This window comes from Melanerpes formicivorus, unplaced genomic scaffold (assembly GCF_026170545.1).
Source record: "Melanerpes formicivorus ecotype bairdi unplaced genomic scaffold, bMelFor1.0.p_v2 SCAF_38, whole genome shotgun sequence".
Classification (NCBI taxonomy): Eukaryota; Metazoa; Chordata; class Aves; order Piciformes; family Picidae; genus Melanerpes; species Melanerpes formicivorus.
Genome location: NW_027142390.1, coordinates 5145130 through 5168446, shown reverse-complemented (window position 1 = coordinate 5168446; position 23317 = coordinate 5145130). Strand labels below are relative to the sequence as shown.

The 23317-nt window shown below is 52.8% G+C and overlaps 1 protein-coding gene across 1 annotated transcript; it reads right to left on the bottom strand.

The window, feature by feature from the left end:
• Nucleotides 1–283: 283 nt before the first annotated feature.
• On the bottom strand, nt 284–16794 carry RBM5 (RNA binding motif protein 5). Its single transcript, XM_068157946.1, has 24 exons — nt 16652–16794; nt 16056–16548; nt 15559–15714; nt 13514–13583; nt 12947–13020; nt 10567–10650; nt 9809–9869; nt 8757–8822; nt 8474–8634; nt 7458–7555; nt 6914–7001; nt 6628–6705; nt 6466–6538; nt 5878–5963; nt 5469–5547; nt 4453–4544; nt 3780–3944; nt 3159–3305; nt 3012–3083; nt 2387–2566; nt 2145–2219; nt 1598–1695; nt 1392–1521; nt 284–899 (listed from the first exon to the last, which is right to left on the bottom strand). Exons 1-24 carry the CDS (start codon nt 16666–16668, stop codon nt 774–776), a joined length of 2769 nt encoding a protein of 922 aa, XP_068014047.1. The 5' UTR covers nt 16669–16794; the 3' UTR covers nt 284–773.
• Between the last annotated feature and the right edge of the window lie 6523 nt (nt 16795–23317).

Sequence of the window (23317 nt, the reverse complement as noted above, 5' to 3'; positions counted from 1 at the left end):
CAGGAGCTTTCAAGAAGGATGCCAAGCTGCAGAATACATCTGCTGGTCCTCTTCTGCAGCTATGGCAAGGAGGGACAGAAAGAGATCTGCTCTTCCGCTAGCCAGTGCCCATGCTGAAGCTGTGAGGAAGCTCCTCAGAGTAAGGCAGGGTGGAAGCAAGCACAGAAGCAGAGCACTGTGTAGAATAGAGACTCCAGAAGTCTCACCAAGGAAGAGGCAGAACCACAAGAAGGACAAACAGCATTGGCAACTTACTCTTCATTCACCCACTGAGGAACAGCAATAGGATCATTTTTGGATGTATTTCTTTTGGAAATGAGCCAAACTGGCAACTAGAATCAAAGTCTTCAAAAAGTCTATACAAAGATATATCATACAAAATGTACAGGAAAAGTTCTCCAAAAAAATAAACCAGACAGACAAGAGGAGAGGAGAGCGAGATGGTCTGAGACCACGGCGAACAGGTCCTGCCCCTGCTCGGGAGGGCAGAAGCGACATCTGGACAACACGCTCCACACACGAAATACATTACACTATGTACAGGACCACTGAGAGACCAGCATCCCCCCTTCAGTCTAACCAGCAGCTCTCCAGCATGGCATTGGGGCAGTCCAAACAGCTTGCTCATGGAAGCGTTACATGCCGAGAGGGAAAACGCCCAAGGGAATGGAATGGTCAACTCTAAACATTAACCAGGATACAGCCAGGCCACCAAGGCTGCAGCGTGTGATAGTCCCTTCCGGCCAAGCGCTCCGCGGGCCAGGCCACGCGCGTTACTCCATCTCCGTGAAGCGAGCAAACATGGCTTTCCGCACCGCGTCCTTGTACGAGTCTGCAGTGGAGACGCCGTAGGAGCTGCCCTTGGCTCCCAAGCCAGCTCCTCTCATCCGTACTTGGGCCTGCAAGGGAAGAGAGGCAAGCATCAGCTCTGCAGAAAGTTGGCACACAGGACCATCCACCACTGTGACTGCCTTCCCAGGCTCCCCAGGGTTGCCACAAAGCTGCAACTACTGGCACCAAGAGATGAGGCTGCACACAACCCAAGCTCACTGGCTTCACACCACTCGACCCCCCCCAGCAGCAGGTGAAGCTGCACAGGACACAGCTCCTTACATCTAACAGCCCAAACGAGGGAGGGCAGCCCATCCTCTGCCACACCAGGTCACTGTATAGGTGCAGGCCTGCTGTTGCAGTGCCACAGGCGCAGGCTCCACAACCCTGCTGGCCCCAGCTCCAGCTCTGCCCCAGCCTTAGCATGCAGTGGCACTAACAGGAGTGGGAGCAAATGGAAACAGAGCTGCAGCTGGCAGTTTCTTCATTTTTTTTAATCAAAGTGAGTCCTGGATAAAGAGTCACCAAATCTCATCAAGGAAGCATCCATCTCCACTTACCTCAATAGGTGCTGTGATGCCCTGACATTTTCTCCCCAAGCCCGAGCCTTCCCTCCAGCCCATGGCCTGCAGCATCTTGTTGCCTATGTTACTGTTGTCAAGGCCATCTTTGGTGGGCTGTTCATAGTTCCTGCAAGAAGAGAGGAGGTTAAGAGAACTGCTGCTAGCACACTGAAGCCACTGCTGAGGAGCTGCCAGCTACATACACTGTGCCAGCATCGTAGACCTTCTTGCGCTTCGGCTCAGGGGGCTCCGGGATGCCGTACTTCTCCCGCCTCTCAGCTGCTCTGTCTCTGTATTTCATCTGCAGCAGGTAACCAAATTTAATATGGATTCAAAGACATTTTCTTCACCTGTGAGGTCTGGGAGTAAGCTGTTATGCAATGCTGTCTACTGCAGCTGGCAAAAACATCGCTCAGCTAACACCTCAGACAAAGTCCCTCGAGCACATCAGAACCTGCTCTGAGGTAGGAAGAGCCCAGCCCCAACAGCTGCTGCATTAGCTGCAGACTGCCAACTGGAAGTTTCTGGTCCCAGCCTGGTAGCTGTGAGCTGCAGACAGAAGGACCCTTCCCTGCTAAGCAGCAGTGGCATGCAGGACACTTCTCTCCATTTTAGCAGGAGAGTGCCAAACCTTGACCCAAGAAGGGGGTGATTTACAAGGATTATCTTGAGTGACAGGTGTCAGGATAAGGAGAGCTCAGCACATCATCTGTGCTGGTTTTCCATTAGCTACTCATCTCAATTACTGACCTCTCTCTCACGCAGCTCCAAGGCTTCAAGTTCCTGCTCTGAAAGCTTTGATCTCCTATAGATATCCATGTTTTGCTGAAACAAGAAAAGACTCCCATTAACAACATGACATGGTCAACAGCTCTTCTAATCTAAGACTTCTGGGAGAGAAACAATGAATGCACCTGCAGGTACTTGTGCTTTAAAAGGAAAGGTTTACTGAGCAGCTTTGGTTCACATGCTGAATTGTGTTAACCAAGTACCTTGTGCAAGTCAGACAGCTGCTGGTGTCGAATCAGTGCATCTTTGTTTGGGAACTGCCTTCTACACAGCAGACAGGCCATCTTCTTCCAGTCAGTCAGCTTCTCTTCCTCATTCTCCATTCTTTCTAGTAACTCCTCGTCGTTATCGCTGTCGCCGCTGTAGGCAGCCACGAGGCCACGCTGGGAAAGGAGGACAGCATTAAGGGGGAGCACAGCAGTGCCACCACAGCTCAGGAGAGAGCCCAGGAAGGGAGCAGAGAGGCTGTTGAAGTATTTGCTTCACAGGAGGGGTGTAACTCTCCTTACAAAGAATGAAACAGCTTGAAAGAACCACACTCTACAGCAGCTGCAAAACAGACCCAGCAGCCAAGAAACTATTTCAGTACAGAGTTTTTAGAAACCTCAAAACCTCAACTGAGTTCTTGAGGCTGGAAGAGATCACAGCTTCCCAATGCATGTCAGCCACCCAGCACACAGCATCGCACCAGACCACTGTGACCACCACAGCCTTTTGCAAATGATGCTGTGGAAATAAGAGTTGGAAAGGAAGTATCTGCCAGGCCTCCTCTGAAGTGCTTTACCAGTAACCTCCGGGAATACCTCTGGTCAGGGGTCTCATACTCACCTTCAGTGGGTTTTCATCGTCCCCGTTTTTCATCACCTCTGGCAAAATCTGCTGTCTCTCTGAGAGAGCTCCCTGGGTAAGACAAGAATGCCATGAGCCCAGAGCTCTCTGCCACACCCCACTGTGCTCTACTGCCAGCACCTTCACCTTTTTCTCAAAGAGGGCAAAGCCTGCATCTGCAGCCGCTGACTCTTTCCGCTCCTCTTCCCTGGTGCTCAGCGGCTGGAAGCTGTTCTTGAAGTTCTCCTTCTGCTTGTTCAAACTCTTTGCCCAGCGCTCCATGTCTTTAGCAATCTGAAATGCAGAGGGGTTTGCTCAGGCAGCTCCCCTCAGAGCTATCAATCTCCTGTGACACAGCTTCAATCTTGCACAGCTTCCAGAACAAGTCAACCCACCACCTTTTATTTTTAAATCACAGGACACTGGATGTAGTGCAGCTGTTTCCCTGTATACAGCGTTCAAAGGCACCGCAACGTGTTCCTCTTAATGTATGAGCCCTTCCTATCAATCTAATCCTCCAAGTGACGGCTCAGCTATACTCCCACTGCTCCTGGCATGATTCCATGTGCATTCCTCCCATGCAAAGCTTATTTCTGCACTGAAGTCTTGCCAGCTACCCCTTCCCCCCCCTCCCAGCACTCTACAATACCTGCAGACTGCAGGCATTCACCCCACCGCATGACCTAGGATTTCCTTTGTTGTGAAGGAGAACCATATCCCACGAGGCAGAGCACTTCAGCCCAGTTACCATCTCATTTTGTCTTTTACCTGCTGAGCTGTTTTACTCTTAGGCTTCTCTTTCTTCTCCTTCACTTCTTTGGTGGTGGTTGTGGTAGCTGTCTGTTGGTATGTGACACCTTCTGCAGCAGGCATGTAGGTCTCCTTTTCACCATCCCAGTAAAGGTACTGCTGGGTTAAGGCATTGTAGTAATACTGCCAGAGAGAAAGGATCAGATGGTTAAACACCTCATACAAGCCAAGCCTCCAAGTGAGAACCCAAGCAAGCTGTCTGATTCAGACTGCTGCATCAAATGGCAAGGCACTTGCAGATTCCAAACAAGTTCTGCAGACTCCACTCAAAAGGCAGTGGCTGCAGCCTCCTCCCCAAAGACAGGGGTTCTGCCTAACAGAACCTTTTGCTTCTCTCAAGAGGAGGCACCAGGGCCCAGAACTGGGTGTACAACAAAAAAACAACCTCAATAAGAGTGTCTGTGACAAGTGCTAATCCTGTATGGGCCAAACTGGGAGGAAAATGAAGGGAAGGAGAGAAAAATGAAGGGCTGTACCAGAAAGAAGTCAAGTTCCAGCCACAGGCACACTGCTGAGAATTACCAGTTACACTCAGTATTCTGTGCACCTCAAAGCTAATTTCACTCATATAATGAGAAATTGAACTAATGAACCTTAACAGTTATGACAGGTGGGAAGAACTTGTGTTTACCTGGGAATTGGGATCATAGTAGAGCCCTGTTACAGGATCATAATAATATCCTGAAGATTCATCATATTGGTAGGTGGAAGTGTCAGGGACAGCTGTAAAAAAATTGAAGTGTGGGACATGGTCATTCCAGCTGAATTCAGACAGGCATCTTTCCACATTTCAGGTAGAACTCAGACGACTAACAACCACCATGGCAGACGTGCCTGTAAAGGGCTCTTAGTCACCCAAGCAGAGTGCACACTCCAGGAACAGCTTCACCACTGCCATGGTGAGAAGAGCACTCAGCCCAAACCAATGACAAAAATGACAAAAAGCTCAACAGGAGCTCTCAGTGTGCACTTGCAGCCTGCAAAGCCAATCAGATCCTGGGCTGCATCAGAAGTGTGGCCAGCAGGTCGAGGGAGGTGATCCTCCCCCTCTACTCAGCTCTGGTGAGACCCCACCTGGAGTACTGCCTCCAGTTCTGGAGCCCCTATTACAAGAGAGATATGGAGGTGCTGGAAGGTGTCCAGAGAAGGGCCATGAGGATGAGCAGAGGGCTGGAGCACCTCTCCTATGAGGACAGACTGAAGGAGTTGGGGCTGTTCAGTCTGCAGAAGAGAAGGCTCTGAGGTGACCTAATTGTGGCCTTCCAGTATCTGAAGGGGGCCTACAGGAAGGCTGGGGAGGGACTTCTCAGGATCTCAGGTAGTGATAGGACTAGGGGCAATGGAATGAAGCTGGAGGTGGGGAGATTCAGGCTGGATGTGAGGAGGAAGTTCTTCCCCATGAGAGTGGTGAGACCCTGGAATGTGTTGTCCAGGGAGGTGGTTGAGGCCCCATCCCTGAAGGTGTTTAAGGCCAGGCTGGCTGAGGCTCTGGCCAGCCTTATCTAGTGTGGGGTGTCCCTGCCCATGGCAGGGGGGTTGGAACTAGATGATCCTTGTGGTCCCTTCCAACCCTGACTGAAACTATGAATCCTCTCCTGCTATACAGTGACAGGTACCTGTCCCCAAAATTAACTCCCGATGGCTTACCGTACTTGGTTCCAGGGACCACACCAGTTGGGGGAGCTGTTTGTGCCTGAGTGCTAGTGGTAGGTTGTGCTGATTGTGTCTGAAAAGAAACACAAACCCAGGAACCTCCATTAGAAATGTGTCACCAAAGGACAAGAAACACAGGCAGTGAGCCAAGGCATGACCAGCACACCCTGTATGTACAACAGCGAGCTCCTCTTCACCACTACACTTGGTGCTCACCTCAAACAACAAAGCTACCAGGGGCATGGTAGATGACTTGTGACCACAAGCACTGTGACTAAACCCACGGTCACTGCAGCAGCTTTGCTGTACCACCCACTTCACAGAGGAACGGCTACAGCTAAGTCAGATATCCCACATATCATCCCTGGCCTTGAAATCAAGGAGTAATTAGCGCTGTAATTACCGGAGAGTCAGGCGAGTTTGTCTGTTGATTATATAACTGAGGGCTCTGGGACACCACCGCAGCTGTGGTGGTAGTGACCGGAGCTCCTGCCAAAACAGAGCAATAATGGATAAGCCAACCAGTTGGTGAAACAGTACTTCATCCAGGGCTAAAATTACTTTGTTTACAGTTTCAGCTCCCAATTCCAGCTCCAGCAGCCAAACAAGGCAATAAATGTTCAAAAGGAGACATACACAGTGGGTATTTTCTACCCAGACAAGGAATCGTTTCCTTTTCAGGAGGGACTATTCTACTCCCAAAGTCAGCGATTCCAGGCCTCCAACAGCTGCTAGGGCTGCTTACAGAGTTCTCAGAGTTCAAGGCTTTTGTCAATAGCCTCAAACAGAGGCTGGTCTCTTGTCTGGACTGGAGGTCCCAGTGGAACAAATTTGTTACAGTTCTCTAGTAACACATACTGGCTGAGACATGCCGAGAGCGACAGGAGCCAAGCCTCCCCCTACTCAAAGCAACAAAAAGGCTGAAGTACACCACCACTGCTACAAAATTATTGTTACCAACACAGCATCTGCCTCTTATCACAAGTACTACCTGATATGGTAGCTGTATCTGTGTCCAGCACCCCTCCTTGATTTTGGTAGTACTGCTGATAATCCTGGGAGTACTGCAAAGAGGAACAAATGACAACACAAGATAAGCCAATGCCAAATTGCAACCACCTACCAGTTTAAGAGCACAGCCACCACTACTAACCTGAGCATACTGTGTGTAGCCATCTTGTCCTGATTGGAGGTAGCTGTAGTCAAGGGTGCTGCCCTCTCCAGTTTGTGGCTGAAATGTGAGCAGGTATTTTTTTTGTCAGGGACAGCTAAGTTACTGCATTTATGAATTTCAACGCTGCTGAGGCTCCAGTCTGTCAGCTCAGATCTGTCACAGCAGCTTTGCTCCATTTGAACAAGTGGGCAGCAGTGAAATGGTATGCATTAAAGTTTTCATTTTCAGGAAAGCAGGACCATGGGCAACAGCCTCCCAATCATACCTGAGTGGATGACCACTGAGCTGCAGCGATGGCTGTACTTGCCACAGAGAAGGCGCTGACTCTGTTACCGTCTGGGAGAAGCAAGTCTCTGTAACCACAAAAATTATGCCTCTGAGCAAATGCTGCTTCCTTCTGAAGTGTCTCCCCATGCCAGGAGGTAGAGCCTGCCCTTACATGTGCATTTCTTGGCAGTTAGAGAACATTCCAACTGCAATGAACGAGCCAAAGCACTGCTTGGCAAGTGAAGGAGCTTTAGGTTCACTGTTGTGCAGTCAGTAAGGAGTCCCCAGGACTGCAAGGAAACAAGCATGCTGTGCACACAGTTACGATGTGATCTTCAGAGGACTGGAGACAGGAGTGGTAGCAAACACTGCTCGCTCTCCTCACACACAGTGGAGAGCAGGATGCATGCAACACAAGATGCTTAGAGGAAGCAAAATTTTGGAGTGACTAATCTTAACAGCCTGGGTGACAACGACAAATCTCTGTTACAAACAGTGGGGGAGATAAGAGTAAGAAAAACCAACTGCTATTCACAACTCACTTTCTGGCACTCTTTGCAAAGTCAACACCAATTGTTTTGCCATCAATTTTTAATGGTGGCTGAAGACTTTGTAAAATCTGCAGCAGTTGAGAGGCATCCTACAACAAGAAATACTCATTATTACGAAAGGCACGTTACTGAGGCGGATTCAGAAGTTCCCAAAGCTGCAGCTTTTCACATACAGCCTCTGAAAGCAACTCAAACGGCAAGGACACCTCCATCTCCCTGTGCTACATACAAGGAGAACACAAGGAGATCAACCACAGCCCACGTGCAGACAATGTTCATTTCCCCAGGCTACTGAGTATTAAACATCTTCTAAGGACTTAGCTTTATAAAGGTGTTTACCCCAAACTACCCCAGAATGGAGGCCAGCAGAAAGCAAGATGAGGCACTTTCTATCCCAAGTGTTACTCTCTGCCTAAAGAAGGTCCAAACACATCATGTTGCCTATCAAACGTAGTATATGCAGGAACAGCAATTCTACCACCCTTCGGTGAGCCCACACCGCTTTCTGGCCTCCTTCACAGTTAAGGTTTTCCCTGTACTTCACTGCAAATTTCCATGCTTCAATTTACAGTTGTGGCCTACTGTCCTGCCCCTGTGTAGTCTTATGTCTCTGCTGTTGCTACATCCTCCCACTGGACGCTGCAGAGTAGCAAGATCCCCTTTCTCAAGGTGGAAGCAGCCCAATTCTGTGGCACCTTCTCCATCCTACATGCCCCAGCCCTTAATTTTTGTGACTGAAATACAATCCCAGCCTGCTGTTATTTTTGTGATGCAAGTGTGACACCAGCCTTCAATCCAGAACAGCGCTGCTGCACAGTCAGCTTTCCAATGCGCCCCCAATATCCTACCAACATCTGTCCCAATGGCAGCTCCTAATGAAAAGCTCTGAGACAGTGTCAACTGGTGAACCGGGGGGGCCCTCCAGGGAGCTCAAAGGCTCGGAGTGCTCCAGCTACAGAAGCACACTAACAAGCTGTTTCTCTCCAGTGCATCAGCAAGGCCCTCACCATGGCAGAAGACAGCTGCACAAACGCAAAGCCTCTATTTTGCTGAGTCTGCTTGTCTTTGATAAGACGAATGTTATTGACCGCCAGGGATGCGTACGGAGACAAGGCAGTCATGATGGATTCCACCACTGTGTGAGGAGCAATGTTCCGGAGAATGATGGCTGAGGAGAAAAGAAAGGACGATGTTAGCTTCCTGGAGTACTGCTGGGGAGTCCAAGGTACAGGAAGGGTTTTAGTACCCATGGTTACATTCCACATTGCACAGTTAAGTCTGAAAACTTACTGTCACAGTAATAATCCACAGACTGAACAGCTTCTGCTGCTCCGGGTGGTACTTCCTGCTCTGAATCTACAGAAGGAGAAAACATTTCAGTCACAACATGGCTCATACCACCCAGAGTCTGGATCCCACAAGCCACTCTGGGCCCTACAGTGGATTTTAGTTTTTCCCTACATAGTATCAGTCAGGGTTGGAAGGGACCACAAGGATCATCTAGTTCCAACCCCCCTGCCATGGGCAGGGACACCCCACACTAGATCAGCCTGGCCAGAGCCTCAGCCAGCCTGGGCTTAAACACCTCCAGGGATGGGGCCTCAACCACCTCCCTGGACAACCCATTCCAGGGCTTCACCACTCTCATGGTGAACAACTTCCTCCTCACATCCAGCCTGAATCTCCTCACCTCCAGCTTCATTCCATTGCCCCTAGTCCTATCACTACCTGAGATCCTGAGAAGTCCCTCCCCAGCCTTCCTGCAGGCCCCCTTCAGATACTGGAAGGCCACAATTAGGTCACCTCGGAGCCTTCTCTTCTCCAGACTGTTGCAGTGATGATAACACTCAAATCTGCAGCTCAAGCAGTATCCTCCCCCTGCCAGCCAAAGAGAAGCCTCCCGGCACTTGTCCTTGCCAGGAACACACCAGTGGGTGCCTCTGATCCTTAGCACTGACCATCCCACAGGCATGGCCCCAGCCTCCCCTCAACAGCTCCCAGACCCCCACTGCCCTACTGGCAGCACTGCACAGGCAGGGTGGGACACGCTGCATGTGGAAGGGGCAGGGAAAGCCAGTGGCAGGAGGGAAACACCTGTGTCTGGCACAGCAGACTGGGAGCACCTTGGGGTGACACCTGCCTGAGGCTGTGACAAGAAAGGAGCCTTTCTGCCCCCAGCACCCCTGGACAACCCATTCCAGGGTTTCACCACTCTCATGGTGAAAGAACTTCCTCCTGACATCCAGCCTTAATCTCCCCATCTCCAGCTTCATTCCACTGCCACAGAGGACAAAACATTTCCTACAAAATCAGAGACAGTGAAGGAGAGCAGTGTAACATACCAAATTTGTCTGCTCCACAGCGGAAGCATTTTAGCCTCCTCCTGAAGTTGTACAGACAGCACTGTGAGAGACAAGAGAAACCAGGTAAGAACTCAGGTGATTCGTAACAGTGCTGGCATTTCATACCACACTGAACACTAGATGTTCACATAAAGTAACACAACAAAGCTAAACACACAAAAATCATTTCAGAGGAGCAAAAGCCACCCTTGTCCCCACCACACCTGCTTTACAGAACATCCTAACTACTTTTCCCATAACCTTCTTGACTTACTCAGTTTAACTATGTGGTCTTCAACTTAGAAGCCCAGACAGTAACTACTTGAAAAAGCACAATGTTCAAGTGAAAGACAGGCTGGAAAACAAGTTATCTTCATGGGCCAAAAAAGTGTAGTTAAAGCTTGGTAAAACAGCCTGGTCTTCACCTGACTACACCATCTCCACTTCGGGGTGGGCAAACAACAAGGACACAGCAGCATGCAGGAGACCAGCAATTCAACACTGGATTAGTCATCCCCTAACCATTTCATATTCTAGCACAGCTCATTGCTCCTGCTCTGCATCTTCTGGGCCAACACCTGTGTCACTACTTTACCAGCAGAGCTACAAGACCTTTCCATTCCTGTGCCTAACTATTCCTGTCATGTGGACATCCAGCAGCAGGAGTGAGGCAGAATCATGTATCACCTCGTTCAAACCAGTCAGGGGGCAAAGAGCACTGCAGCCAAGACAAACTCTGATACAAACATGCACTGTACCTTGTTGCAAAGCCAGTCCTCAAATTTAGGCCTGGGGTTGCTGTAGTGCATGGCAATCTGCTTCCCTTGAATCACCAGCTTTTTCTGCAAAAGAAGTGGTTTCAGTCATTCCTGTGTCGGGGCACACACGTCCATTTTCCCGTGGCAGAGCACCCTTCGGAGGAATCAGTGCTCCTGAATTACATGTACAACATATGGGGAGGATGTGGAGGACAACCACCGCCACCTACACCCTTCCCATCCAATCCTGCAGAGAGGAGGATGAGGGCAGTAAGAGAATGGGATGTGGAGCAAAGATCAACGGAATCAGGGAGTGTTGAAAAAAAATGCTGCCAAACACTAAACGCTGACATGGAACCAGGAAGTGTCTCGAAGGAGACAAAGTCCTAACCTGCTGCGTTCAGGATTAATGCATTTTTAGGAGTCTCTTTGGCCCCACATTTCTATTCACTTCTGGTATAGCACTGAGCGACTTTTTAAACAGGTCCTTAGGTGACTGCTTCACTTCTTCCCCTACTCCAAATACCCCAGACATTTTAACATTTGGATTACTTTTCCAAGCACTTTCTTCAGAAGCATCCCTTTGAAAACAGAGTATCTCTTCCCAAAGGGAACCTGGCTCAGACTTCTTGGAGGCTGGATTACAAGTGCCATCAACTGAAAGGTAACTCAGAGTGGTTTCCTTTGACTAATGCATCAGTTCAATTGGAAGCCTGCTAGAGAGGTTTGTGTTCTTCGTTCAGGCAGGAGCTCTCCAAAAATGAGTAACTAGACTGCAAGTGAAGCTTCTCCAGGTGTAGGAAAAGTTCATAATGCTTTCAGCATGTCCTCTCACTCTGACTTCAGAGGAGTTAAGATTTTAGATTTGAGAAGCCTTGACTCTTGGCCTGGCTTTGCCAAGCACGAGTATGCAGAACGCCCTTTCAAAACACGGCCACCAACACGCTTCAGACGGTGGAAGTACATCTGAGGAGGCACCTGTTAGAGGCCAAACCCCAGGTGTTTTAACAACTGTATCAGGTTGTCTTACTGCAGAGGTAGCACAGAAGTGCTAGGACTGGTGGCTTTTCTGCTAACAGGGTCTGCAACAGATCTAAGCACGTAGCATAAACAAGGCTCTCACATTCTGCACAACTAAAGAGGGCAAAGCCATTTCTCCTACCGGCAGGAGGGAGGGTGAGAGGGCCCAGCACTCACTGGATATGCACACATAGAAACAAAGCTGCTGGCACAGTTGCAATACATCATTCTTTCATCTAACAGCAACCGGGCTGCTGGGGAGAGGCTATGTTTTCCCTACTACTAGGGTGGCTGGTTACTGGAGTGAATTTGAGTAGGTTTCAATAAATTATGCATCTGTACAGCTTTGTATATATTAAAATGCTTAGCATTACCTCTAATGAAGTGTCTTTCTGCTGCGTCCACCAACCCTACTGAGCAGCGTGTCAGGGACACAGAATCTAATGCTGCTCTCTGGCTGGGTAAGTTGCCCATAGTATGGGACATGCAGCATAAGGAACATGACAACTTCCATCTGCTGGAACTGCCTGCAGAGGAATTCCAGGCTGGTGTCACTTCTTTATGTGTAACACCATGAGCACGGCACTCTTCATGCTGCCCAGGGACCTCCACAGCAGAGTTGTAAAAAAACCAAAAGGTACAATACACTTTGCTCACTTTGAGAGCATTAAGCTCTGCTGTCAGAAGAGATAATGAATATTCAGAAAGGAGCAAAAGTGAAACTGTTTACAGTGCAACAGGAAAACCTCACTGGCAAAGAAACTGGAGGACTCATCACATTTTGGCTCCTTATCAAGTCATGATCTTAAAAAAGCCGTAATACACTGTACAACATATGCAGGGACTCAACTCTACCAGGTTTACATGGAATACACACACTCTTCCACTGGAAGAGCCAGTTCCCCCTCTTAAACTGGGGGAACACACTATTGCCACGGAACACCACTTGTTTCAGAGTTACTACCAATGGGAGGCCGGGCTCTGGCGCTTTCTCTGGCAACAGAGGAAAGAATTGCCAGGTGGAAATCACTGATGATTTTCTAAGGGCTATTTGCTAAGCCTCCAAGAACAAATGAAACTGAAGCCAAGCAATTTAAAACATCAGCATGTTTTACCTAAGAGTACTCAGACCAGCCAATCTCTCTCTCTCTCTCTCTCTCCTGATTTTTTCCTGGTATTTCATCCTAGTGTTATAGATTTTAATATATACAAAGCTTTCATACTTTTAGGTTCACTGTTATGGAACAAACCACTCCTTCCACCTTTTGGGTTTTTTTTTTTTTTCCTTCTTTTTTTTGTTTTTAAACTGTACAGACTTGTTCCATTTTCAGGAATATCTAGACTTGGTGAGTGAAGCAACCTGATTGGCTTCCATCCAGCTGGTAGCATCTTGAAAGTGATAAAACTCCACGAAGGCGAAACCACGGCTTACACCTAGAGACAGCATTCAGATATAGACGGGATACTTGTGTTAGTCAGTTCCTTTAAAACAGGTGAATCTCTCTCCAACTGCTTCATTACTTCATGACAAAGCAGCTTTACAAATGCGACGTCAACTGCTGGGGTCTGCTCGGTATTTTGCCATGGCAAGGAACCAAGCTCCCCTCAACTGGCTACATTTCACTCCATTTGAATCCACGTTTAAAGGGAACCATGCAACAGACTATAACTAGGACATGGGTTTACACTAGTGTTACTTACCAATACCTGTTAACACAAAGCCCTGTAGACAAGACTCCTTTTAACATGTTGAGACCAGCTATCTAAAAGTCTTCCAAAAAGCCACATTCCTTAGCCATGGCAAACCTTGCACTTTTTCTTTGTTTTTTTTTTATGGCATGTGCTTGCAGTTTGGGGACAACTCTGGATACTCTTTTGGGCTGGGGAAGAGGAAGTTGATGTCAAGAACCGTATTGAGAGCTCTCACCTGTCTTTCTTTTCATCAGCCTCACGTCTGCAGGCTGAGGACCTTCAAAGGACTCAATAAGCTCGCGAATCTGTGTGAAATTTTAATCAAGAGAGTTAAATTCCCACGTCCTGGAAGAGCATTAGGACAGTCCCAGAAGCAGAGGTACACAGAAACATAACATTCTCCACAGTCCCAGAAGCAGAGGTACCTAACATCCCCAACATTATCTCAGGGAAAATAAAGCCTTCACAGAGACCCTGAGATGAAACTGCTAAGCACCAGAGAACATACAGCCCTTTGCTGCCATCTTCACTTAGGCCACAGAATCACCTAGAAGCCCAATTCCTATGAATTTGTGTTCCAAGATGAGTAGTGCAAGACTTGGCAAATACTGTGCTTGCTCCAAAGACTCCATTTATAAACACCCCTGGCTCATAGCAAAGGAAGAACATTGTGCTGTGAGGCTTCCATGGTGTATTCTTAGACCTCATGCTAAAGTTCTCATCCTCCTAACAGTTCCCCTTCTGATTTTTGTGAGATAAAGTAGACTTGTGTAGAAGACAGTCACAGAAAAAGCTAGAGACACTGGTTCTTCAGCTGTAACAAAGCTGTGGCACAGGCTACATAAACTCATGTGGAGAGCTGTGCTGGGAAAAAATGCTTTTCATGGGTTTATTTAATGCCAGAACCAGGGACAAGAGGACACTTTTCAGAGTTCCAAGTGCATTCCATGCAACAGAGCTGCCCAGCAGACTCAAAACTGATCTGAAACTGCCCAGTTACATGCTGACTGAATGGAATCTTCAGTGCAAGTGGCTTTTTTTTCCCCCCCATGAAAAAAAGTAAAACAAAAGAAAGCTGAAACCAGAATAGAGTTGAAATAGTATCAGCTTAAAAAAAATAACCAGAGTTCCCAGATGCATCACCTTCACTCTGAAGGGGCATCCAGAATTAAGCTTTCCCATAAACTATGCTGGCTGTTTGCACATCTGCAGAACTACATTAACAGCTCAGAAACAAAGCCTGTTTTGAAACATCCTGGGTAATGTCAGAGTGGGGAGTATCACTTGGATGCAGAAGCCTACCTACACTTTACCAATCACTTACCAAAATATTAGACTGGCACACAATGATTACCAAGAACCCTCGAGATTAAAAGGGCAGGGAATAATAAAGGCCAAAGCAAAATCCACTGCAGAAATGGTGCAGAAGGATTCACCCTGTGAGCCATCAATACACAAAAAAATCCCGAGGCAGACATACAACCTGCCAGAAAACAAACTGGAACAGCTCAGCATTTACATGGTTCCCACTCATCTGTCAAAACGGTTGTGGGCTTCTCTCTTTTCCTTCCATCAAGGAAGACAAAAAAAAAAAGTCAAAAGAACGAAAAAATATAGGAAAGCTGACAACTCTCAACATCTTCCTATTGAAGAATTTAGATAACCGTGTACCAAGCTGATCTGCACTTGCTCCTTCAGCTTTACAGCAGCCATTTTACAACTTCCACAGCTGCAGCCACACAAAGCAGCTTCGTGCAGGGCTGCACTCAACTGAGGAGCTCGGGGGCTGGGTGTGTAAACCCACCGGAGAGTTGGAACTTCGCACCCAAACAAAAACCTGGGGAGAAAAAAAATATAATCCAAGTACCTACTCTCCCCATCCCCTCTCCCGAGGAAGGGGAAAAAGGGAGGAGGAAGAGGAGGAAAAAAAGATAAATAAAAAAAATCTGCCTCTTCCCTCCTACACAGAAAAGAGAGACTTTAAAATCCACTCCTAGGGGAAGCATCCAAACGTGTGTGGGGGAAACAAAAAACCCACAGGCTATTCGCAAATCTTTGCGTCTTCAAGAAACTGCTTAACATTCAAGTGACCTCTGCGACTTAAGAGCGGCTGTTCAAATCCTTTTAGGATTCAAAATGGCAGCACGACCGAAGCGTTGGGAGAGGGGGGCCACCATGATGCAGCCTTACACAAAATGGCAGCAGCGAGTACGGCTGCCGGCACAAAGCCGCCGCCTTCCCGCGGCGCAAGGAAAGCGAAGCCCCTTTCCGCGTACTCACATCGTTTTCGGTAACCGTGATGGGAAGGCCACGTAACATGATGGTTTTGCTTTCTTTCTCGTCGTTGATGTCGTTCCTGTAGTCGTGCTCTCCATAGTCGCCATCAGAATGGTAGCCATCTTCTGACTTGTCACTGTTCCTGCGCTCCCGCTCCCTCTGGGAAGCCAGCAGCCAGAATTAACCCCCGCGACCGGCAGCGGCCTGCCCCCGCAACGCCAGGGGAAACGGCGCAGATCAGACCCACCAGATCCCCGGACCGCCCTGTCGTTCTCGGGGCTGAGCCTGAGGGCCCACCGAGCTCTGATTTCCCCTCTCCCCTTCGCCCAAGAAAAGCCCCGGGATGCCGGCCCTGGCACCGGCCTGCCCCGGCCCCAGGCCCCCGGGCTGGGGGAGCCCCAGAGCGCGCGCCCAGGCCCCTTCCCTCCCACGAGGCCGGCCGCAGCTGCTTCCCGAGGCAGAGCCCCAGGGCTTCGGCCGGGCTCGGCGGCCCCACTTACCTCAGGGCTATCATAATCGCGGCTATCGTAGTCTCTATCATAGTCTCGGCTGTCGTAGTCTCGGCTGTCGCGACTATCATAGTCTCGGCAATCTCGGCTGTCGTAGTCCCGGCAGTCGTAGTCTCGGCTGTCTCGACTGTCGTAGTCCCGGCAGTCCCGGCTGTCGTAGTCCCGGCAGTCCCGGCTGTCGCGACTGTCGTAGTCTCGGCAGTCCCGGCTGTCGCGACTGTCGTAGTCCCGGCAGTCCCGGCTGTCGCGACTGTCGTAGTCCCGGCAGTCGTAGTCCCGGCAGTCTCGGCCGTCGCGGCTGTCGTAGTCTCGGCTATCGTAGTCGCGGCTGTCGTAGTCGCGGTAGTCATCGTACCGGTCACCGCGGCGCTCCTCACTAGACCTCTTATAGTCATCTCTGCGCCGGCTCCGAGACTCCCGCTCATCACGGTCCTCCCTCTCCACAATGGAGCCGTAGCGGCCGCTCCGCTCCGTCCTGCTAACGCTGCATGACACACCGGGCCGAGCTCAGAACGAGATAAGCCCACAGCTATCCCTTCCCTCTCACCATCCCGGCCCTCCCCCTCAGCCCTCCCACCCAAGCTCACCGTTTGTCCGAGCCCATGTCGCCGTACGGAATTCGCAAGGACACAGCGCAGCGATAAACGCCACGACAGGGCGCCGAACACACAGACACCCCACCGTACACCCTCGCCACAAAATGGCGCCGAGATGACTGCCCGTCTTCTACCCAGCAGGCACCGCGACCGCCGCCTGGAAGCTTCCGAGTGCGGCGCAGACGCAGAGCCGAGACCACCGCGGAGCACGCCGGGAGTTGTAGTACGGCCGCGGGAACTTCCGCTCTCCCGAGCCGTCGTGCTGCCCATGAATAACCGGATGGGCTGGGCCGGGCTGCAAGAGATCTGTAAGGACCACTCGGTGCAACCACCCCGCCTTTGAGTAGTCTCCAAAAGGGAGACGACCTGTTGGCAGTCAACAACGTCACCAAGATGCTCCAGGCACACATGGTCAACAGTCTTTGGCTGCTGCTCCCCAGGGAAGTGAGGCTGTTGCCTTGCAGAAACTGGCCCCAAAGGATGTTCCCACTTGTCCTTCCATGCCTCCCCAGGTGCCGAAGAGAAAAGAGCCTGAACACTCACAATCAAGTTTCAAGACAAAAGCGGGGTTTATTTAGAGCATCCCCAGGACAGGCTTTCCTGAGCCTGTCCCTCCCAGACAGCTGCTACCCAGGCACGGCCAAGGACGGGGTCTTGCGATACCCCAACCCATCACTGGCTGCACCACAACCATAACTGGGGAGGGGGCAAACCAATCAGCACCCAGCCAGGGGCTCGACCAATCGGCACCCAGCCAGGGGCCCCACACCAATCAGCACACAGCCAGCCCCGGCGGTTGACCGTAACCTGGGCAACCAACAGACTCGGTCCTTGAGCCCTGTGGCTGCGGCTGAGTGCGAGGAGCGCTGTTCGTATCGCTGTGTACTTTGGAGTCCCGTTGGCTTTCTGTGTCATCCAGCCCTGCCTGCACAGTCTCCGGGAGGACAGTGTTAGGACAGGCCAGTAGTGAGGAGTCTCTTGAGGGAGACACCTCTGCCCGCTGCCCCTGGCAGCGGGCGCCCTGCCTAGTGCAGGGTCCCTTTCCCCCCTTTGCTCCCTCCCTCCTTCCCTCCCTGCCTTCCTCTCCCCCTGTCGCTCTCGCAGGATGGCAGAGAGACCCCCTGGCACTTCCCGGAAAGCCTGGGTGGAGAAGGGTGGAGCCACCCTAACTCCCACCTCTGCAACACAGCCCAGCAAGGTGTGTGAGTTGCAGCCTCTGCAGGCAGGTGAGTGTGTGGGCGCTGCAGGCAGGGGCTGCCCAGCCTGTCCTCATGGCCAGGCCCACCAGGATCCCCTTCCCGTGCCACCCTTCTCCCTGGGGTGCACAGGGGACACCGGTGCCCCGGCCATCAGCAAGGGCTGAGGAACAGCACCCCCCCAGGAGCTAGTCAGAGGGCTTGGCTCTGGCCCTCACCTGCCCCCCACCCCTGCCTCTTCTCTCCTGGCCAGATCCATCCTGCTCCACTTGGGCTGTGCCAAAGGAGGATGAGAGCACCCTGAAAGCCATCCTAGGCTTCATCAGGTGTAGACCAGAGGTATTGTGGCCGCTTCTGCAAGGCTGTGCCCATGTCTCCTGGCCAGTCTTTCTGCCCCTGTCCTGAGCTCAAAGGTGCCAGGGCTGTGCTGAGCACCCCCACTGCCTGTCTCTCTCTACTGACACTGCCTGTCTTCCTGTCCCTCGCTGGCTGGCAGCATCTGGCCCAGAAGTTGATCTTTCTGGACTCTCTCTGCACCTTCTGTGTGGGCTCCACCCTGCAAGGAGTGTTTCGTTTCTACCAGGAGGAGGTGATCATGACCATTCAGGTGAGGGGCCAGTCAGGCTAAAGCAGGGGCAGAGCCCTGGGGCTAGGAGAGGGCTCAGCTGGACAGCTGTGTGTGGAAGAGAGCTGCTCCAAGTCTCCATCCTTGGAGATGCTCCAATGCCACCTAGGGGGCCCAGCTGGAGACTGAGCTTGGACCCAGCAATGTCCACAGGCCCCTTGGCCAGCCGCTGGCTCTGTGGTTGGTATCACCCTTCCTGCCATGGGGCTTGGCACCACTGAGTGCTAGGTGGGGGCACGTGGCCTCTGTCAGCCCTGCAAGAGCTTGCTGGCTTGAAAGAACCTGCCCTGTTCCACCCTGTCTCATCTTGCTGTGCTTCCTAGTGGCTGCTGCAGGAGGAGCCCATTGACTGCCTGGACACCGCGGTGCGGCAGCAAGCCATGCTGGCCATCACCGGCATGAGGTACGTGCCCCAGGCCCCAGCCTGTCCTCCCCCCAGTTCCAGGTGGCCCTCACAGCAGCCCTAGGTTTCACACCCAGGGTCTGGCCCCTCCTTGCTGAGTCTGAAGAGCATCTCTCTGTCCCTGCAGTAGAGCCAGGCTGCTTCAGCAAGACACGGACAGCATCCTGCAAGCCTGCTTCAAGAGCGTCTTCAGGCTGCCTCCAGAGTACAGCTGGGGCTGTGAGACTCTCCTCTATTCCAAGGTGTGCCATGGGGGAGACCATGGGGACCTCCTCTGCCCCAGGGCCCCTTTCTGGACACCATGGAGCCACGGCTGACCCCCACAGCCTTCCAGGGCTGTCCTCAAGACTTTTTACCCCTTGCAGACCCTGGCTGCGATGGACAGCATGTTGGAGGCACTGGTCTGCAGCGCTGGCACCCTTGGCGGCGTGGAGCTGCAGAACATCTTGAAGGTCAGGCCTTGGGACAGGGTCCCCACAGGTAGTGACCACTGGTTTGAATGGTGTGGGTCATCCCCTCCCAGTGGCCCTTGGTACACGGCTAGGGGCTGGGAGCCACAGGCCATATCCCAGAGCCCTCAGCTAAGGGAGGTAGTCACCCCATGTGTCTTGGGGTCACAAGCCCTATGGCAGGCCCTGCCCCTCAGCAAGTCTGCTCATGCCATTATGTGCCATGCCACCTTCCTGGCACACCAGAAGCTTTTCTCTTCCCAGGTGCTGCTGCCCTACACCTGTTCCCAGCTGCCAGAGGTGCAGAAGAGAGCCATGGCACAGATCGCTAGGCTGCTCAACTTCATCAACACCTCCTCAGGGCTGGAGGTACTGAGTTCCTGGTCTGGGCATCCCCAGTGCCCTAGCCCTGTGCCTCTGAGCTCCAGGACACTCAAGGGAAGCTGGGCACATAGGCAGGAGCTGCTTGGGGGCTGGGGTCTTTCCTCTGCCCCTCTACTGCTTATGCTCTTTCCCAGGGCATGGCAGGGCAGAGCAGGACTGCCCCAGGCACAGGCAGGAGCCTGGCTCTGGTAGCCCTGACCTGCTCTGGGCTGCTGCCCAGCTGCTCTGGGATAGCTGGCACTTCCCTTCTGCCCAGCCTCCACTTCTGCCCATCCTCTCTCTCTTCCCCCAGATCTGCCCCTGTTTTGCTCAGAGGAAGATCCTCAGACATGAGTGCCCCAAGATCCATCAGTTTGGTCTGCTGGGGAAGCTGGTGGGGCAGCTCACCCTCTCCTGCACCTGCAAGGACAGGGAGACCTCCTGCAAGGCTGCAGAAGCTCTCTATCAAGTGCACATCTTCGTCCTGCAGCAGCAAAGTAAGAGAAGCTGTGTTGGGATGGGCTGCCCCAGGCATTGCAGCCAGGGCTCACTCTCCTTGGAGAGAGGGAGAAAGCCTGGTGCAGCCTCAACAGCCACTGCCCCTCGCCCCTGCCCACAGCAGTCCTGGGCCCTCCCTGGCTCTCTGCTCCCCAGACCTGTCTGGCTGCTCTCTTACTTTGCCAGTGACTTTTCTGTCCAACCATCTCAGACTGCACCTCCCACTCTGCACTCCCTTTCTGACACCCCACTTTTGCTGCTTCCCAGGAAAGTGGGCACTTAATCGTGGGCTGCTGCAGCCTGAGGTGGGCTCAAAGAAGCGGCTTTGGATGTTCTTAAGGGAGAAACGTGCCAGGAGACTCTTCTCGGTAAGCAGTGCCCACGGCTCCTGGCCAGGCTGTCAGGGTGGCTGAAGGGACACCTGAGGTGTGGGGCTGAACAGGGCTCTCGCTGCTCCTCAGCAAGGGGCTAGGCAAAGGCCCCCAGCGAGCTCCTCTTTCCCTCAGGACCCTGAGCCCTGCCATCGGTCTCCTCCCCAGCACAGCAAGGCTCTGCATCTCCCTCTCACTGCACAGCTGAGAGACTCTGTGAGACAGGCTGTAGGTGACAATTCTTCTCTCCTTCATCCCACAGATGTTCACAGAATGCCTCCAGCCCTCCAACCAGACAGAGATCATCCTCATGGCCATCGCGGCCATGGAGCCCACAAGCGGCTACGATGTCAACGTGGCTGCCCACATGGTCAACAGCCTTGTGGTGGACTCTGCCTTCCTGCCAGGAATGGTGAGTAGCCCATGGGTGGCATGGCTGCTTCCCCAGGGGGCCATTCCTTCCCCAGCTCTGCTCCTGGCCCGCACTGACACCGGTTCGAGCCTGCATACTGCAGTGGCAACAGAGGCAGCTCCCAGTGGGAGCTGTGGGAACAGCCATGCTCACCCTGCTGGCATCTCCCCTCCCACCCGTGTCTCCCCTCCAGGTGAGGGACATTGTGAGTGCCATCTACAGAAAGCTGCCTTCCATCACGGCACCGGTAGCCCTCAAGAGCCTGGACAGAGCCCTGCTGGTGCTGATGGACCAAGAGCCCAGAGTGGTGGTGGCCACTCTCTTGCACTTCTCCCAAAGCAGCAGCAGGTATGGGCCTCAGCAGCCTTTGGGGCTTCTCTCACACTGGCAGTGGGGCCCCGAGACCATCCTGAGGGACTGGGGCCTGGCCGCCCTTCACGGTGTCCCTGCTGACAGAGCCCTGTGTCCCTTCAGGGCTGCCAGTGCTATGTGGAACGTGGTGCTCTCCCAGCCCCAGACCAGGGAGAAGGTGCTGCAGGAGCTGGTCAGAGTGATGATGGACAGGTCTCAGCGCAAGACCGGCATCGAGAGCAACCCACGCCTCCTCTGCATGGCTGTGAGTTGCTGCGGGAGGCCTTGCTGAGCTTCCAGGGCTGCTCTCAGCTGTCCAGGCCCCCTACTGCCCTCCCCTGCCCACCCCAGGCCTTGACCTCCCCCGGGCTGCAGCAATATCCTCTTGTCTGGGGGTTTTCTGCAGGCCATCGAGATCGTAGGCAAGATCCTCTGGCAGCCCATCCGCCAGCAGGAAGTGAGGGCAATTTTCCCCCAGCTTTTCCTGCAACTGCTTTTCCAAGTGTCATTCACCACTGAGCTGATGCCTGAGGAGGTGCTGATGTGGTGGGACAAGCAACAGAAGCAGTGCACACCTATGAGGTGCTCCATCCCTGTCCTCTCAGCCCTGACAGCCACTCAGAGCCAAGCCAGGGGGCCAGGTGGGACCTAAGCATTTCTCCTTGTGCAGGTCTGCCGTGCAGTCCATGAGAGTGCTGCTCTGCAGCATGGGCTTGAAGAGCCAGGTGCTGGCCATCCAGGAACAGGGGGGCTGGGACGCCCTGCTCAGAGCCAAGACCCACCTCACGGGAGTGCGCATCGTGGCCAGGTCAGAGCCTCTTCTCCCCGCTCCTTGGGGACCGGGCAGCCCACGCTGCCATCCCCTGCCTTGAGGCTGATGGCAGGGCAATCCCCTTGGCTCGGAGTGCTGCTGCAGGCTGGAGATGTCCAGACTGGTGCACATCCCAAAGAGATCTACCTGCCCAATCTCCTCCTTTCCTCTGCCAGGGAGATGATGGCGATGCCAAGGTTCCTGCGCTCCGCCTTCTTCTGCCAGTTGGCAGAGATCCTCAGTGGGCAGGACCCCAGCTGTGAGATGATTGCCATGGTCTTCTTCATTGAGGTGAGCCTGATGGCATTGGTTCCAAGCTCCATCTGACACAGCTCTCCCAGAGCCAGTGCTGTGGGGCATGGGGGCTCTGTGCAGTTCCTGCAGTCTCCAGATGGACTTGGTCTTGCCCTTGGTGTCCTTGGCCTGAGCTGACGCTTGGAGCCAGCAGGGCACCTTGCCACAGCTGCCACTCTGTGTGTTTCAGACAGTGGAGCGCTCTGACTGTGAGGAGGAGCTGCAACATGCCCTGAAAATCTTTGCCATATATCTGCAGAGCCAGTGCCTAGGGATGCCCAGCCTGGTGCTCAGAGCCATCCTCAGGCTCACCCAGAGGCCCAACACAGTGAGTAGGGGTCAGCCAGGACAGCAGCCCCGAGCAGAGCAGTGGCAGCCACAGGGCTAGCAAGGAGCGGGCGTTGCTCTCCTCCTCCTCCTCTGTGCCCTGCTCCTTCCTTGGCCGCCCTGGGGAGCCAGGTCTGGCGGGGCCTTGCCCTCCGCAACCCGCGCTGTCTGCCAAGCACTATGGCAGAGGGTTTGTGCCCCTGCCACGGGTCGCTGCTTCACTGAAGGAGGTGGCATGTCTCACCCAGGCAAGGAAAACCCTCGTCCTGCTGCCACTCGTCGTGGAGCGGCTGCGGGATGACGACAGCGCCAGCAGCGCCGCAGCCCTGCCCGTGCTCGCCAACATGCTGCGGCTGCTTGAGAGGAGGAGGCTGAGCCTCACCGCCCTGGAGCTGGCTGACGAGCTCTGGCCCCTCTTTGGCAACGTAAGTCTGAGGAGAGGCTGTGCCCCCTCACTGGGCACTTCCATTCGTGTCTCCCACCACAGCTCCTGTGCTCTGCCCCACAGCCCCCAGACCCTATTGCTGCCCTCAGCTGCATCCCAAACGCCCCACATG

Coding starts and splice junctions, on each gene's coding strand:
- RBM5 (XM_068157946.1), bottom strand. Junction 9,870..10,566: donor AGGACTGGCTTTGCAACAAG/GTACAGTGCATG, acceptor TGTCTCTCACAG/TGCTGTCTGTACAACTTCAG. Junction 6,706..6,913: donor CTCAGTGGTCATCCACTCAG/GTATGATTGGGA, acceptor CTCACATTTCAG/CCACAAACTGGAGAGGGCAG.